General features: G+C 45.7%; 1 protein-coding gene across 3 annotated transcripts in view; it reads left to right on the top strand.

Annotated features, from left to right (window-relative positions):
• Nucleotides 1–18,906, top strand: part of LOC147250502 (storkhead-box protein 2-like) — a 62,531-nt gene that overhangs the window by 19,589 nt on the left and 24,036 nt on the right. For 2 of the 3 annotated variants that reach the window (XM_086222785.1, XM_086222786.1), the window contains exon 2: nucleotides 18,494–18,646. In XM_086222785.1, coding sequence (XP_086078911.1) covers nucleotides 18,494–18,646 — 153 coding nt within the window. Of the gene's footprint in view, nucleotides 1–12,533; nucleotides 12,750–18,493; nucleotides 18,647–18,906 lie in introns of those variants that run through there. The other variant, XM_086222787.1, reaches the window with a different exon arrangement.

The following is an 18,906-nucleotide window of genomic DNA, read 5'->3' on the forward strand; positions in this document are numbered from 1 at the left end:
GTTTATTTAGGGTTGTCGTGGTGGAAGAGACGAACGCCCATCGTGGACGGTTCCAGTCCTCCTCTGCTCCGTAGTCCTTCCCACAGCTCTGGAGTTGCGCTCGCTCCTGCTCACTGGGATAAGTTTACTAGGACTCGTCCACCTAACTTTGTGGAAGTGAGGTGGTGCTCTTGCCAACACCCAATAAATTCCATGTTGTTGTGCTCAAGGTGATGTTGAGTGTGGTTCCGCTTCATCTGCGACATCAAAAAGTCCAGTTCAAGTTTTCTGAGTGCCGCCTGCAAACTCAGATATATCTAAAGTCTGTTCTTTGTAAATACTTTACTGCTCGAGTGACGTCTCTTCTTTGACTAATGACCTAACCTGTGTGTCGGGTTTTAGGCATTGTTGGTTAAATATCAGAGGAATTTTCACTGAAAGCTGAGGTGACCAAACCCGACTTGAGCCCAACATCAAATATTTGTAAGATACCCACAAGAGCAAGAACCCCCATTGTTCAACCCCAGCCCTAAGATCACCTTTAAATATTTGTCAGAAACTGGGGGGGGGGGGGGGGGGGGGGGGCTAAGCAGTAGGCTACTTTGTGTGTTGTGTTTTGAGGTGAGAAAATTGTCTCACAGCAGCAGGGCGACCATCTCGGTTATCAACCAGCCTCATGTGCTCGTAGTCCAGCGAGCACGTCAGGACAACAAGTGCTCCCTAGCTAACATCCGCTGTAATTACCAGGTGGTGAGGAATGGGGCCAGTGAGTGAGTGAGTGAGGCATTCAGGGGACATGTGATGACCTGAGTTCTGTGGAGTCTGAGCCATGGGCCGTGTCACTGTTGGTATCCTTTAACTGTTACCTCCTAAGTTCGAGGCAGGATATTGGGACAGGCACCCTGTGTATGGCCACTGCTATGTTTTAATTTAAAAATATTGATGATAAAAAGAGATGTAGTTATTATACTTTCAAAGAGTGTTTGGTTTCTAATTCCCTCTGGTGTCGGAAACCACATTGCTACCCAATTGTATGGATTATTTTTTCAGAATTGCTCCTCCCTACATCATGTCGGTGACTGACAGAGAAGCTTTTTTAAATCTGAACTGCACCAAATCATATCAAGCGATCACTCAGGGCATTTTTTTCAGCTAAAGTCTTTACAATATAATTTAGAGATAACCAGCGAATCCCCTGTGACTTGTTTTCCTGCATCTTTTCTTTCCACAGGAAGTGCCTAATTTTAGCAGCATAAGGTCGAGAGAGTCCTGGAAGTTCGTTGCATGTGGTAGTTAAAAGGACAAATCAAAACTGAGGATGTATTTGACACTTGGTTAGTGTAGCGTCACCCTGGAACAGCTGGATTTTGTTAATATCACATGGAGTAGATATGGTTTTTCATAGCTCTGACTCTTAAAAGAGCAATACTCTGCATTTGTCTTGAATCACTGGGCCTTAATGCCAGCAGCTGTGGGTGTGTGCTGTTGTGTGAGAGTCTCCTGCTGTCACCAAACACTCAGCCTGATTCATGGTACAACACCAGCAGCACTGTCACTGTTGAGACCGCCGTGCGTGTGTGTGTGTGTGTGCTTGTGTGTGTGTGTATACTTGCGTGTAACCAGAAGCCAAACATGTATGTAGATGCTGGTTAAGAGTTTGGCAGCTAGTTTGGCTCCACTGTAGCAGCTGAAGGCTCCAACCTAGATATGGGCTTCTACTGAGGGGGACAGTGGGCTGAAAAGATCTGGAGGGGGGTTGTTTTGAGGTTCCAAGAAGCTTTGGCCCCGACACAGAAGAGTTTTGAATGGGATATTTCCATTGTGTCCGATTGCTTTGACAAGAGGAGCGGAGCAGCGCAGCATACTGCCACAGCTTCCTCTGGTCTCATGGTAACCTCAGAGAGACTGAAAGGACCAGTTGGATTTACACCAGCACCTCTCAGCAGGAGAGACCCTGAGCATCCTGAATCTTCCAGACCCTGCTACGGACGGCTGCAGTCTTCTCTGGCTTGTCCCATCTTTAGCAGCAGGGTTAACACCCCCCCCCCCCATGCATTCATGTATTCATGAATTACTTTTCCTCATGGCATTTTTAACAGTAATTAATTTTAATTGTATGCAATGCAATATTTCTCTACTACCCACCTCTTTGTAATGACCTTGCTCTTTAATTCAGACCTAAAATGTGAACTATTCCACCACACTTAAATTTCAAACCACCTGTGCTTTGGTTTCAAGTGTTTGAAATATTCAAACAATTGCAGTTTCTATTTAAAAAAAAGACAGAGCAGAACATGTCAGAACAGCAATGCATAAATGTTTAACTCTAAGGAAGTAATAAGTACTGGCCAGATCCAAAGGAGACAACTGTAGAGTTTTCAGTGACACCTCACCCAGAAGGTGTATGTAGCCTTTCAAAATACTCAAAAATAGTCTTGTCTTGAGCTCAAAAAGATGTTTGTCGCTCCCGTGTTACGTCTTTGGGTCTCCAGGATGCAGGAAGACCCAGCCACGTACGGTTAGCTCGAGGCTAATGGTGACTGACAGCTAACAACAGCAAAAACGTCCGTTTGAAACTCACAAGTGCATCAGCTGGTATAATCTTCCAAGTCTGGCCGTGTGCTCAGTAGTCTACAAAAAAATGAGATTTGGGATAGAATCAAACCATAAGACTGGTGGTTTGCTGCCAGAGTGAACCAGCGCGGACGAGTGTAGGTGTGCTGGTTCAACTGAACACGCCATCTGGTGAATCACGAGTGAGCGCTGAACCACAGGAGCTGTAGTTTGTTGTGCAGGTGTGATCAGATCTGACGGCGTGCCAGAGTTCTAGTCAACATCCAGTACATGCAACAGTCACACGTCTGAACCACACTCTTGTGAAGAGCTATTTATTCTACACTCTGTCTATTTCAAAATTATATTTTAGCATTTAAAAAAGCTCTTTATGTGAACAGGAGTTCAAGGCCCATATTTATTTAACAGCTGTGTAAAAGTCTGGGGTGAAGTGAAATTTTAAAGTCACTAAATATCCTTGTCATTTGGAAAACTACATGATTGGAAGCCATTTGATCTGAAATATTCCATCAGTTTTGACGGGAACATTTTAAAGCCACTTTTGTATTTCTAATTTATGCGAGCTACTTAAAAATCAGAACCTCTTCATTGTCGGCACCTTGTCGCCGTCGCAGATCATTTTATATCGTTCATTTACGTATTCATATTAGACTGTTCTTCATGTCGCAGGATGAATATTTTACATCAGTGTTAATGATAATGAGCATATAAGTCTGCTCTCAGAATATTTTTCAACTGAATAAGCTGCGAAAGCTCTGTCCCGTCTCGGCCTGCATGTGATCACTCGTCATCTCTAAAACCACTTTGACACGTTGTTTAGCCAAGAACTTCTGACCCCCTGTGGGAATTCCAACATTCACCTCATTGCTATGGAATTATTCAGCGTGTGACTGTTGGCCTGCGTGTGTGCGTGGTCCTGAGGCCATTACAATAGTCTGTATTGTACAGAGACAGAGAGCAGATAAGCTCCACCCTGCTGAACTGCTCTGCCTCTGTTCACGCACCACTTCTACTCATGATGTGTTCATATTGAAAGAGCACGGTCTCTTCAAATTGTCATACTGTCCATGGAAGATGAGGATAGATGTGTTAATACCATTAGGTGTGATCATTACGGTGTACTGAGTTTTTGTTTCATGCTAGCTGTCAGGAAGCTACAGATTTAGCCTCTCTGAGGAAGACTGATGATCAGAAGTGAAAAGAGCGGCTGCTCTGGTGATGGCTGCCCGTCAGCATTCAGTGCACAGTATGTATGTGCTTAAGTGTTGGTGTTGTTGGACTTGTAAGGCTGGGTAAAACCATTTGACTGTGCTTCTTCTGCTTGTTTGGAGTTTACGAGCAGTTGTCAAGCCTGCTCTGAGGTTTTATTACTACCATCTAGTGGACTCGAGCTGCTACAGCCCTGTTCCCTCTTATGATGTTCAGTCACGAGCAGCTGCTGACTGTGACGAGTCCAGGTTCTATCCATCTTCCATTTTCACCTGCTTATCCGAGGTCAGGTTGCAGACGTAGCAGCCAGCAGGGAACCTAAAACTTCTCTTTCCTTGGCCACATTGACCAGTTGTGACTGGGGGGATCTCGAGGCGGTCCCAGGCCAGCCTGGAGATATCATCCCTAAACCTGGTCCTCAACCTACCCCAGGGCCTCTTTCCAGGGCCTGGAATGCCTCCCGAGGGAGGTGTCTGGGAGGCATCCTAACTATTTGCCAGAACCACTTCCACTGACTGCAGTGGCTCTGAGTCCCTCACACATGACTGAACGTCACACCTCATCCCTGACGGAGATGCCAGCCATCCTCCCAAGGACGCCCGTTTTGGCAGTTTGCAGTCGCAGTCTCGTTCTTTTGGTCGTGACCCACAGACAAAGACTGACTTATAGATGAAAAGCTTTGCCTTCGGGCTGAGCTCTCCTTTCCCCTCAGTGATGCAATAGCGCAACATCTTAGGGTGACGTTTGACGTACATCGAGATGGACTGATTGATATCAACCAGTTTGAAAAGTCTGAAACGGTCCCAAACCTTGAGGCAGTTTAACTGAATCCACAATACGAACATCAAGTGTCTTGAGTTGTGATCTGCCTTCCATCCAGTGATCATATAGAGACCCTAGTTGGAATAAACTGCAAACAGAGTTCACTACAGTAGTGTTTTATGGTAATTGGCTGACGTATCAATATCACGCCTCTCTACTGTAACGTTATATGACAACATCACCTCATGCACTCACTGCATGGATGCACAGCACAGCAGTTAGAGACTCTGGGATCAGTCAGTGTTAGCTAGGTGTGAGCTAATTGATACTGTGGTTGGCTAAAGCACTTGACACCACATTAATGTTGCTGTAGTTTTTCCAATGCATACAAATTCATGTTGAGTAGAAGTTTAACATAGAGAAATATAGTATAGTTATTAAAATCACATAGGAGGGAAAATTGGTTTTTTTTTTAGAGCCACTAATTAAATGTAAGTGTAATTCAAAATTTGCATGCATTCATGGAAACTGACAGATAAAATGCTCGTTATCCTGGGAGCAAAAGATGCTGCTGGAGCGTCCGCATCACAGACGAGACGTGAGGGCGCTACAGTGCGTCTTTGTCTTGAGGCCATGCTGTCGCGTGAGGAATACGAGCAGCTAATGAACAACAATGGTCCGTGTCCTCCAGCAGGGTCTTGTGCTTTGCTGACGTCCCAAGTCCTGGCCTGAGAGGGAGATGTACATTTGAACAGGTGGAAGCACCTTTATTTAGATTTAAACCGGTTTTCCTCACTGCACCAAAGTTAGCCCACTAGCTAGCATTAACGAGGAAGCTAAGTTTAAAAACAACAGCCGCTTCATTGAAGGACACTCGCATAGCAGCAAACTGCTGAAAAGAAAGACAACTTCCACTTCTGCAACCAAAGTCTCGCATTTGCCCAACTAAGGAGGTTTAACGAGAAAATATTAACTGGACATGAAGGCCTATCATTAACGCGATGACTCGCAATTTTCCTGAAGTTTCCTTTTCCCTCCCTAATTCAAAGTTAGAACAACACTCAAATACAGAAGGCTTTTCAGTCGTGATGGTCAAGGCCTCAGTGGCCGATATGGACGGGATGGAGAAAATGCCAGCAGATGGAGATGAGTTAATGTTGGCTTATGTAGGTGGACAGAACACTTCAGGGTTCCTTCACTGAACGCCATGTTCTCTGGAGCCTCTGTGTGCTGCCAAGTGTCTACTCATTTGTTGTGAAAATAATACGAACATTCTCAGGATGAGTCAACTGAGGGATTAATGGTCATAATGAGGCTTCTGGGACTGGGAATATTTCCAGTGATGACATGTAAACTAGAGAATGAAGAAGTAGCTCTGTACTGTAATGTTCTCATTCCCCCATTTAACCATGTCAAGTCAGGGTGGGTGGAACACTGCAGCGTCACTCAGGGGGTGGCGTGACTTGAAGCCACTGAGGTTTGACCCACTACAATGAAGGCCAATCAGATGTCACAACACTAAGCCTGATACATCCCAGGAAGTGTATTACTGGTGCAGCGGGAACACCTTCAGTAATCTTGTTGCCTGTTGTGGTGGCAGCAGCGTTGGTCACGCCACCGAATCAACGTGTGTGTAAAAAGCATCCCAGACGTGGATTTGTTCCACAGAACAGTGCCATGCTAAAAGTCCCACCACTGTGCAAACAAGCAAAACAGCATAATGGCGGGGTCAGTCTCATGGTGGGATGCTGGAATCCCTGTGAAAGAGTGGCTCAAGTACACCCCCACCCCCACTCCATCCTTCTCTTTTCTTCTTTTATTTTGTCTGATGCTCTGGAAGCATGTAAAGTAGCATGTGGTGTGATGATGTCGTGCATGCTGGCATCGTGAACTCATTAACCCTAGCTGAGCTGCAGCCACTGGCAGCCTGACGCATTTCACACATGCACGCCCGACGCGCGCGTGCACACACACACACACACACACACACACACACACACACACACACACACACACACACACACACACACACACCCTGATGTAATGGGTCCTCCTCTCCTGTAATGCGATTGTAGCTCCTCCTTTTCTCTCTCTCTGTTGTGCACATGGCTGCTACACACATACAGAAAGTGCAGTTTTTCCGACCATCTTGCCCTGTTTTCCTTCACACACACACACACACACACACACACACACACACTCATCATTGACATCCTCTCACTTTTCTCACACACACACGCACACGCACTTTCTTCTCATGGCTTTTTGACCAATCAGATTTCCTAGAGCACCCTGGCCTGGTTTAGAAGGGCCAGCCCCCTGCAGTGCAGGGACTGCAGCGAATGGCACCGCGCGTGTGCACACACACTGTAACAGAGCGTACAACAATACTATGAGTGTGCTATAAGAGTTCCGGGTCTCTCTGATGTCGCTGTGTTGGCCTGTGGAGTTTCTCTCTGGTGATGTTTTGACAGTGGGTGGACTTCAGTGGAGAATCATGATAGCTGACTGTTATTCATGGGTTCCTCACAGCTCCTCTGATAATGATTGATGAAATGCTTCCAATTTTAATGAAATATGTGTCTTTATTACGCTGGTTTATGAAGATGATTCAGAATCTATCTGAGAAAGATTTGGATAATGACCAGTAACCGCGATCATGTGATCACAGCAGAGGGTTTCAATATCTGGGGATGTTCAGAGATGCATGTAATGATAGCGACAGCGCTCAAACACAGATCAGAAACACTACCCACCCATAATTGGCCCGCACTTCTGCTCTTCTACTGTGTGTGTCTGGTGTGTTTCTTCATGTCAGGGAAGGCAGGATCCTCAAACAGCTGCAATTACTGGATGTTGTGTCACTGACCCGCTGAAGGCCTTTGCTAATGTCCAGCTTTCCTCAAAACAGGCCAGGGCTCAGGTCCTCCTCTCTCAGAGCTTCTGAAGATGCACTTCTTGATCCTTGGCCGTCCCCCACAAGCCTCTGCACACTGTTAGTAGTCACTGCTACGAATGTCACGAAACCAGACATGCAGCAGCGCCACTGAATTCCTACTCCAAAATAATAAATCTAATAAACGCTTTTCAAGTAAACTCCTGGTGCATGCAGTTTTTCCATGTCGTGTTTTTGTTGAAGCCTAAACAGTCCCTGTCACTGAGATGAAAATTGCTGGATGGCTTTTAATGTTGCACCACAGTGAGTCTGGGTCGAGGTTAACAGCTGCCACATACAGGTCGGTGTATGGCGATGGCGTCACTCTGGGATCTGCTGTGGGGCCATTTTAGACAACAAATGCCTCAGAAATTTCCTCTCTCTCTCTTTTTTTCTCTCTCCCTAACCCGCACACACACACATACACACACACACACACATTTACATAATTGCTCTAGTACACTAACGGAAACCTGCTGTCTCTGCTAGCAGACCTGTTGCTGCACCTTCACGTCCCACAACCACTCTGCCTGATGACAAACACTCAGACTTGTGTTTCTGACGCAGTAGAGCTGCCTGTGTGGACTCTCGGCTCCTTGTACTTCCTAGAGTTCTTCTTATATCATGGTTTGCATTAATTTCATGTGGAATATACAATCAAACCTCTATTTAACACGTTTCTTACGGTAGTTGATAAAGTGTCTGTGGTTGATACATATTTCCATTGTTTTGTTCGCTAAGCCTAACTTATGTTATGTTTCCTGGCATCGCCATGCACTGGGTACCCACTTGTTGAATTTTTTTTTTAACTCCAAAATATTTGTAGTAGTACAAAGTATTGCAACTCAATTGCTGTCCTCCGCTGATAATGTCCTCAGTTCCAGAGGATGTAGCGTCGAACTGATGATGGAACTTGACTCACACCTCAAATGTTAGCGAAGGGTGTTCACGGCCTCTGAAGGTCTCGACGTGTTAGGATGCCTCCTCCCGAGGACAGGATCCTTGACATTCAGGAACATCCTGTGATTGGCCTGCTGGGTTTCTCTGTCACATACAAACCTGAATGATAGGTGGTTGAATTACAGAGCAAGACATGGAGGAGAGGACTGTTGAAAGAGTGATCCATGTGTTTCTCAAAGACAAAGCTCAAATCTTCTGTTCCCAGGGAAATATTACAGAGAAGATTGTATATCACGGATTATGTACATATCTGTTACATAACAATTTAGTATTCACCAGCTTGGTTGTAGAATGCATGGCTGTTCAGAAGCTACCCTGGTCAGGGTTCTTAACGATCTGTTAAGGATGTTTCTTGACTGTGGAGCAGCCATCATTACAAAAGTGCAGTTCTTCTTCAGCAGCTGGAACACGAAGGACTCATTCACACCGTCTGGTACAAGAGACCCAAATCTGTTTCAGGCCTGATTCATATGTGGAAACTGATCTGATTTGAACCTCATCTTTGCCAACATGGCTGTCATGTTAACAGACAGATCAGATGAAAAATTAAAAATTGAAAAATGCAACTGGTGCAGTATTTGGATGACACTGACTCATACTCTTGGTTACCATGATGACTGAGCACCTGTGGTGAAAACAGGTGAATGCCTAATGGAGGACAGCGGCTCCCCCATGTCTCACTGTTATTCATGTTCAGGTAGCATATCGTATCTGGCCAGTTCATGTGACTTAAGTTGTGAACTGTAACCCCCAACCCCCCCCCCCCCCCCCCCCCCATCCAGAAGGTGGCAGTAACTTGCTCATAAACCACTAAATCATTCACCAAAACAAGCAACGAGACAAACTCCCTAACAGAATCAAAACAGATGGACATGAACCAAAGGAAGATGGTTACCTTTGCTGCAGCGTAGACTGCAAGCCAGAGGCAAAGGCTAATATTGGTTACACACAGTAACCCCAGCGAGGACAGAACTGTTAGACTGGAAAGAGCTAGCCTTCAGTTATATTTCAGGCTGACTTTGGAGCAGTATGACATCCCAGACCAGTTATAGAAAGCCAGTCTCCCCATCTCACAAGTCGATACTAACCAGAAATCTCAACTTGGCTGCCCTCATGGACATCCCTGTGCTCCAGCAGCGAGGGATTTCACAGCTCGGGAGAGACCATCGCAGAGACGGTTGATCTTCTAGCGGTGCTGCTTGAGAGAAAGCAGGATAATGTGGGCTTCTTCATCTTTTGTCCTCCCTAGCAGGTGGCAAACAGCTTTCAGGCACTCTATCACTACCCAACATGGATGTTTGTGATTGAAGGCCATGGCGTGACATCAGCTTACAATTGTCAGGAAGATGAGTCCGACTCAACTCTTCTTTGCTTCGGTGTTGTGGCACACTACCCCCATTCTAATGAATCGCTGCAGCACTTCATGTTTAAATAGAGTTTAAGGCTTCAACACCTTACACATGAGCTGGCATCTGTCCAGTACCTGTGAGCCCTAATTTTTGCTCTTTGTCCAGCAAACCGGCACTAGCCTGCAACTGCGGGCTTTTTCGGCACAGCTGATAACTCCTGAATACAGAGTCCCTCCAGGGTCAGTTCTTGGCCCACTGCTGTTTTGTTCTGCCACAACAGCTGCTATATGTTTCCACATGGGTCCATCATTCATCCATACCGCAGTCCGTCTATCTTTCGCTGATGACCCTCATTTATAGTGTACATATCTGCGCTCCGTCATCGTGAGTACTCATGGAAAGATCCCCTTGATTATCAAATCTATCCGATACTTTACAGCAGCTATACTTGTGCTCAGGTTGCTACAACACTGTCTTCTTTTAAAAGTAGACGAAAAAGTGTCCTCCCACAAACTGTCAGATGTAAAATGTAATTTTTTCTATCTTGAAGCACATATGCTATGCTTCCTGTATGATTTGATCTAAAGAGTTAAATTCCAGGGTTGACATGTGGGAGGGAACGATCGGTGTAGAGTATCTGATCAAAACAGTCAAAGTGCCCTCTCAAGGACTGCTTAAGGCAACTTGCATAGCACCGTGATCTTGGAGTTGTTCGAGGTGCGAATAGGGGTTCCTTAGAAGAACAGGGAACACCCCTCCCCCCATTTCATCTCTTTCTTACTTGTCAACTGGTTGACCCCTGCGGACCAGCCCCAACCAGTCAGGCTCTCTGAGCCGTTGTTTCACATGCTAATCACTCACTTTGGCCCTGTTCAGACCTGCATTAACATGTGTCTGGCTGATCCCAACACAAAGTTCCAACTCTCTAGTGACCACTTGAGATTAGCTCTCACTTCTCGCTCTTCATGCAAATAATGTTGTTGCTACGTGCAAAGACTGAATAGGTTGTATTAAAATTATTCTTCACCCAAAAAATGTTTTTTTGCCTTTCGAGGCAAGATACACTTTTTGCAAATCTATAATTCTAAAGTTTCCTTTGGCAGATGCTTTTTTCCAAAGGGACTTACAACACAAGCAAGAATTTAGACTGGAGGTAAAGCCTTAGTCAGTACGACAAAGTGTTTCAAGTTTGATCGGCCACAGGTGCTGCCATCTAGTGGGTGAAGTACGGCTTCGACCCGTGGGGGAGGCGATGCACTTACTATGGATTAAATGTAGAAATCCAAACAATATCACTTAGCAGTTTCCAGGCTAACCGAATTATCCAAGATACTTGCAACATACATCAATGGGCTTTAAAAATGTTCAGATATTGTGAAATCATTAGTAGGATGCAGTTGGCGCACAACCAAATAGACTCACAATGAATGAGCTGTTCTGAATGTTTCTTTTTCTGTCTTGGTGTTAACATGGTGTAAGTCTGAGTTTACTAGTGTTGGATGTTGCCGCAGCACAGGGTCAGACAAGAAAGAGATGTGCAGTCGTCATTAGAATTCCTTTTTTTTAATCCCGGCTATCTTCTGTTAGAAGAAACACTGTGAAAGAACCAATTTAAAGCACTGGGGGACATGAATTTTCTCTGACTCAGGGCGTACGGTGCATTAATGGAAATGTGTAAATGTGACAAATGCACGTCATGTTCCCAGTCAGAGTTCCATGTTCCATCTTTGGAAAAAGAGCTCATGCGAACAGCTGAGGACTCATATGGGAAAAGTGAGCATTAGAATGAACCAAAACACAATCTATTCTTGTTTTTCTCTTGGTCTGATCATGTGAGCTGAGCCAAAGGTCATGTATGTGCTAAAATACAGGTGCTAAAGAGAGGCAGCAGAAATAACCCAACTAACGAGACAGAAGTAGACAAAATCACAGAGGAGCACTTTCTTGTTGCTAGGAAACGTGGTGATAACCACTAAGATGATGCTTTATTGTACTGGAACTGCAATATAGTCAGTATTGTACTACATGCCAAATACTGATACTAACTGTAGTATGATTCAAGTTTACTGTCCAGTTCTCATCACGTGGTATTAATTATAATAATGAAATAACTGTCTGATTATGATCATACAGACCCGTATATCATCACTGTGTGTGTGTGTGTATGTGTGTGTGTGTGTGTGTGTGTGTGTGTCCTACATCCAGCCTTATTGTTCAAACTGGGTCACACCAGAACCCAGCTGCAGTACTGCAACACTGGCTTAAAGAGCTTGTGTGGAAACACACACGCATGCACATACACACACACACGCACACACAAATACATGCAAGCACACACACACACACACACACACACACACTCAGTGTCAGAACAGTGACATGCTTTAAAGTTCTTAGAAGGGAAAAGACGTGTGTGTGTGTGTGTATACTTGTATGTGTGTGAACATACGAGTGGTGGCAACAAAGAGCAACTTGGGATGCGTTGTCGTGGCAACCCTCTCGACAGCCCGCCCACAAGCTTGTGTGTCAGTGGGCATTACACAGTGAGGGAGGAAAAAAAAATATGGGTGCAGAGTGAGGCAGTATGTGATTGGTCACACCCCCTTGTCTTTGTGTGGCGCAAGGGATTGTGGGTAGCCCTTGACTGAATGCTCATTTGTGTGTGTGTGGGAAAAGAGGGGAGGGGGCTTGGAGTGTGTGTGTGTGTGTGTGTGTGTGTGTGTGTGTGTGTGTGTGTGTGTGTGTGTGTGTGTGTGTGTGCTTGCGTGCGTGAGAACAGTGGAGGACGTTGCCTGTGTGTGAGGGGGAGGAGCAGAGTATGTGTGTGACAGAGGAGGATGAACTAGTGTGAGTGTGTGTGTGTGTGTGTGAGTGTGTGTGTGTGTGTGTGTGAAAGAGAGCCGCGCTACCACCAGAAGCTACTCTGGGTTTTTTAACTGGATTCTATTTTTCTCTAGAGGAGTGGGTCACTATAAGCCAAGGTATGAATCTGTCTCACTCCCTGTATATCTGTCTGCCTGTCTGAGTGTGTGTCTGCTGCACTCTTCCATTAGTTAGCCTGTTAGCAGCAGCTGCTAGTTAGCATCAGGAGCTTAGCATAGCGTCACAGCTTTACTGAGAGAGCAAGACAGACAGAGATGAAGGGATAGATGCACACATTTAGGAGACGCACATTATGGAGGTTTATAGAAAGCACCAGAAATAGAGGGATGAGGGAGAGAGAACTGGATGGTGGGAGAGAGAGGGGGGAGATATGGAGGAGGGAGGGAGGGAGGGAGAGCATGACAAAAGGAGGGGGTGTGGTTTAGTGCTGTGGACAAAGGAGGCCGGCTGATTGTTTACTACCACTGCAGTGAGAGAGACATCGATGATCAATGCTCCCTCATTCCTCCTTCATCACTCTTTTTTATTCTCTCACCACTCAGCCCTCTTCTTTCACTGCATCAGTTTTCTCTCCTCATCTCTCTCCCTCTCTTCATATCGTTTTCCTTTCTCCCCGAATAGCTTTCTCTCTCTCCCTGTCTGTCTGTCTGTCTCTGACAGTTTTTTTTTTTTTGGACAGCGTAGTAGTAATGGAGCGAGCAGGGCTGCAAGCTAACAGCTGCTACTACAAAATGGCTCTTTTTTTTACCTTCAGCTCAGTGATTTTATTGGCATGAGAGGATCAGACACTGCAGTGCCGCTGTAGCGTCAGGGAACCAGGATGGAACTCAACAGCTGATGCTTTCACTCCAGCCTGCCGACATGTTTGTAGTGCTGCGTATGTCAGCCAGCTGCCTGCAGTGGGGTCAGTCCATTCTTCACTAGTGGAACTAGAGCAGGCAAATATAGTCGCTCCAGTAACTGGGGATGCTGATGGAAAAGAAAAAAAAAAAACCCACGTTGACCGAAATATTTAACTTCCATCAAAGAAGATGAAGAATCTCTTATTTAGCAGCGTAACACTTCCTCTGCTTGACTCATACACCTGCTGTCGTCATTCCTTGTCTTATTGAATGGAGATATTGTGAATGATATTTTCATCTCATCTTTTTATTACAAACTAAACTGATTCATAACATGACTTCAGTTCCTGCTGGTCCTCCTCCCAAGTCTACGAGGACCGGCTCCTCACTCCTCACATGTATGGCTTTTCACAACAGCTGCTCACTTGCCCTCAATCATGGTTGGGTAACCAATGAATTTAGCTTCAACCGGCCCTTGGAGCCACATATACTCCATGTTCATGGCATGTACTGCACTCAGGACAAGTCTTGTAAACCTGCTTCAACAAACTGGTTGATACTGATCCAAATGCAAGTAGATGAGGCTGAGATGACAAAGTCGGCGAAGGTACCTGAGGAGGCAACAAGCTTTCTTTCCTCCATGTTTATACTGTAGATAGAAAGTTGAGCTCCGACCGCTCGTCATTTCCATGAATGTTAGTGCTGGAAGCGAGCTGCAAATTACCGTGTAAACCTGAGCTTTGTGTTCCCATCAATGCTGATCGGAGCCGAGCTGATAAATACCCGTGTCCCCAGCAGGGTCGTTCGACCTGGGACTGAATGCTGATTAAGGCTTTTCCCACTGCAGACAAAAGCCAGAAGTTTAGGCCCCCAGAGATCTTTCCAGAAAAATCTGCAACAGGAGGAGCAAAGCAGCAGCATACATAATCCCACCTGGTTGATGTAGAGTCCCCAGGAAACTGGTTTCTCCACCCTTCTTTCACTTGCTGATCAAACTTGTTCCCGTTGCAGATAAAAAAAACAGGTCTTATTGGTCTTAGTACGTTTATGGCCGGTTGGAAAGGGTTCAACATTTATGGCTGCAAGTCTTGAGTAACCTGTCACATTTGTAGAACATGTTGCTGTTCAAAGTTGATGTTCTCTGCTGATAGCATCGGTAATTTACCAACTAATTTCCATCCATCCATCCATTTTCTTTCACTTATGCTGTTAAGGTTCACAGGGGGGTGGAGCCTATCCCAGCAGCCTTCGGGCGAGAGGCGGGGTTCCCCCTGGACAGGTCACCAGTCCATCGCAGGGCCAACACATAGAGACAGACAACCATTCACTCTCACATTCACACCTACAGTCAGTTTAGAGTCTGGATTAACCTGGTCCCCTCTTGATGTCTTTGGACTGTGGAGGAAGCTGGAGTACCAGAGAGAACCCAGCAGGAACAGGGAGAACATGGAGACTCCACACAGAAAGACCCTGTGCTGGAGCCAGGACTTGAACCCAGAACCCTCTTGCTGTGAGGCGACAGTGAGGACCACTGCACCACCGTGCAGCCCCAGCTAGTTTCCCTTTTTTCTGTTCCAGGGATGCCAAGATCAGGTTTTTCTGGCAATATCGATACCAATCGTATATGAATGGGGTTGGTTAAAAAAAATGAAAACCCAAAATTATGAATTCTGTCCAGCTCAGCACTGACAGGGAGCCAACATCTGAGCTCTAAATACCACTTGTGAAACAACAGAAGAAGAAATGCCTTCCTCAAGATGGGAAAACGCTGCCTGGTGGAGCTTAGCTACAGCGCTATCAGTAAAACCGGTGTGCTCGGAGAGTTTGCAGTCACGTATCTCAAATGAAAATCAGCTAATGATGATCGGCAGCCGATCAATCGAGGCATCCCTACTTCACGGCACAAAGTAGCTACAAGTACACTTGATTTTATAACAAGTTGCCCTCTCTTCCAGTGAGCTAGTACCTCATGCCACATGGCATGTGAAGCAACAGGAAATAGCCTCTCACTCAGCTGTTCTTTTAGAACTCCCCCCCCCCCCAAACTATGCATGTGTGAGGGGTTTCATTCTGCATGGCGCCCAGCTGTCAGTGTTGGGAGGGTAGCAGGGTGGTGGTCAGTGTCCTCAGCAGAGCGCCTGCAGCTGTGGTCTGCCCCCCTCTGTCCATCTCTGTGTGTATTCTGTATTCTTGCTGGGTGAAGTTAGCTTTTACTTTGTACTCTAATCTCTGGACCGCCATTCTCCAAGGTTGAGCATTTGGTCGATAAAAACCGTGGAGATGATTTGACGTGTATCGCCGGTCTTTTTTTAGATTATTTATTGTTTGTAATGAATGACGAGCGTTTTATATTTGAGTGTGTGGTCTTGCCAGCTCTTGAGAGCTCCCAACGATCTCATGGTCTCCAGCAGTTACTGGGAGTGCTGGTCTCTCTCCCTTTGTCCTCTGTCCTTCTGACAGGTTTGTTAATGCATCATAGCTCAGTGCACTGATGGAGTCAATGAGATGTGGATGAAAGCAACACTGGCAGGACCAGAGCTGGGCTCAGACCACATTTCCTGAGAAATCCACCAGGACATTCATGTTTATTATTTTTATGAAAATGTAATGTAATCTTCATGACTCGCTGTTTGTTTGACATAAGTTCTGAAAGAGGGAACAGCAGTGTTCAAGCTCAACGTGTTAAAGAAACAATGAGACGCGGCTGAGAGATGACCTTTCAGCTTTATTACTCACAGGATGTGACTGCCATGACTTCAGATTTGTGACGTCAAAAATATGGAAAGTTGAAAAAGTAAACACTTTAATTTACTCCAGACAATCCTGGCGTGAGCTAACGTGGGAGGCCGTGGGGCAGCTGGAGGTTCCTCCATCACTTGGGGTTCGTAGAGAAACATGTTACATTATATGGAGGACAAATTTGTTTGCATTTTAACAAAAAGAAGAGATTTATGAGGAAGTAAACTGAGGCCACAAGCACAAGTTAAACAGTTTGTGGATATGTCAGGTAAATGCCACACAAAGCCATCAAATCGAAAGGATCAATAATTTGCGTGCCCACTGGTATTTAGGGAAGAGAATGGAGAACCAGACTTTTCTGTCGAAAAGACAAGGAGCAGATGCAGTTTATTCAAACGCGTTCAAACGTAGGGCGGCACAGTGGTGCAGTGGTTAGCATCGTCGCCTCACAGCAAGAAGGTTCCGGGTTTGAGTCCCGGCACCATCCTGACTGAATTTCTTTTCCAACCAGGGATTCAGATCTTCTCCATTGGTCTGTGCTTCAAGGTTCTGAAATACAGACCATCAAGCTGAAAAACAGCTACTTCTTTGGCGGATTAATCGCCTTCTCCACCGTGGTGATATGGTCCAACCAGGAAAGCTTTGTTAGAGTCAGTATCCACTGCCAGCTTCCTGCCTTGCACCAGGAGGGTCACCAGGATTATGTCACTGTGCATCATAATTATCCATGTACTTTCAACAAGGAGTCACTGAAGCTATGATTAATGGTGTCTGAAGAAAATGTAGTGTCCAGTTTGCCGTTGTTTGGATGCTTAGTTCTTATTTTTGGCCAAACTATATTTTTTAGGGAGCAGAGATCAGAACTCAGAGATTTAAGTTTGAGAGGAATCTCTGCCAGCTCAAGAGGAGGTCGAGAAGACCCGAGCCAGGCTGACCTCAGAGAAGACCCAGAGTAGCTGGGAGGCGATAGTTGGTCTCAACACCAAAGTCCCGAGAGCGAGAACGTGGAGGAAGCACGGATGGGCAAGGCTGAGCTCTTGAGTGTTAGAACCGTGGTTATGGAAGAGCTCCGTCAGGTCATCAACCTCTGCAGAGAACTGCAGGAGGCTCAGCAGCTGCTGTCCCCTCAGGGGAGGGAGGTGTGTTCCATGTTCTGCCCTTAAAACCACAAATAAACACCTCTACAACAAACACAGGAGATTGAAATGATAAAAAAAAATCCTCACTAAGATTAACCATGATGATGATGATGACGACGGTATCAAGATATACACTGCGTGACGATTCATCCTCCAAATGACACAGGATCAGATTCTACAGGTTTTGATTCTAAACTACCTGACAACTGATGGGCGAGGGAGAGAGGATGCTTTCCTGTTAGATAGGCTGGAATGACTCAGTCCATGCTCCTCCATGCACAGTGGAGTTTCAACACCAAGGATCTTAGGCTGAGCATTGGCATACACACGCACGCACGCATGCACGCACACACATCTTTACACACTTTTTGTTTTCACTTCTACTTTCTGATAATGACTAGAAACTCAGAGTGTCGTTGGATTTTTATGTGTGGGTGCGTTTTTGGGTTTGAAACTCCCCGTTAGAAGGGTGTCTCCAGGGTTTAAGTGTTGGATGTATGTGTGGCACAATGTCTGGACATAATCTTCCCCAAATGGGTTTGACATTGACTGAACTGCAAAGTGACACTGAAAAATGAGCTACCCGGCTATGGGACACAGAAGGGAAGTCTTACACTGTCTCCGCCTGGACGAGTCCTGGAGTGGGAGTCGCTCTTCTTCGTGCAGCTTTGGTTGCACACAGAATTTGATGTGGCTGGACAGAGGTCGCACTTGTTGATGATCTCATCTCACTCAGGTGTGAATGTTCGGGGACCTTTGTAAGGGTAAATTCCATCCAACCAGTTGGAAGGTCACCTAACTTAAAGTGATATCTGTTTGAGGTTTGTGTGTGCGTATCGACCTGCTGCCAAATGTAGTCCCCTCAACAAAAACAATCTCTGTTTGAGGTGCAGTCGCTGAAAACCAAACACCTGCTGGTTCGTGCAATGATTGAGGCCTTAAGATGTAAATGTCCAGCAGGACAGGTCATGGCAGTGACCCCGACCAAAGAACTGATTTGTATGTTGGTGAGAAGTAGGCATACACAGTATGTTGTGGTCGTTCTGCCCTTTTGTCTCTGGTGATGGCAGATAGCAAGCTACTACCTCAGAGTGACTGATTTTGTCTTCTTTTTCCCTGCAGGTGATGTGTCACCCATCAGTATGTCCCCCATCAGCCAGTCGCAGTTCATCCCTCTGGGAGAAGTATTGTTATTGGCTATCTCTGCTATGAACTCTGCCCATAAGCCTGTGACTCAGGAGGCCCTGACTGAACACCTGCAGACATGTTTCCCAGGTAAGTTGCGAGTAGGTTGCTATAGAAACCAGAATTAAAGATAAGAACAGTGTCATTCAGTTAAATTCTTGTATTGTCTTTTCTCCCCTGTATATTCGATCTATGGAATGAAACAGGAGCCTGTACTCCATGTCACAGGGAGGTACTGGATACCTTCGTTGTTTCCTCTGCCGAGGTGGTCATGTGATTGGTGTTAATGTCTGGCTGACAGCAGGAAACGGAACAACCATCAGGCTGGTTTCCTCCAAACTTGGTGGAGG

The sequence above is a fragment of the Aulostomus chinensis genome, chromosome 13, assembly GCF_037954235.1.
Source record: "Aulostomus chinensis isolate RoL2024-O1b breed Wild chromosome 13, RoL_Achi_v1.0, whole genome shotgun sequence".
Lineage (NCBI taxonomy): Eukaryota > Metazoa > Chordata > Actinopteri > Syngnathiformes > Aulostomidae > Aulostomus > Aulostomus chinensis.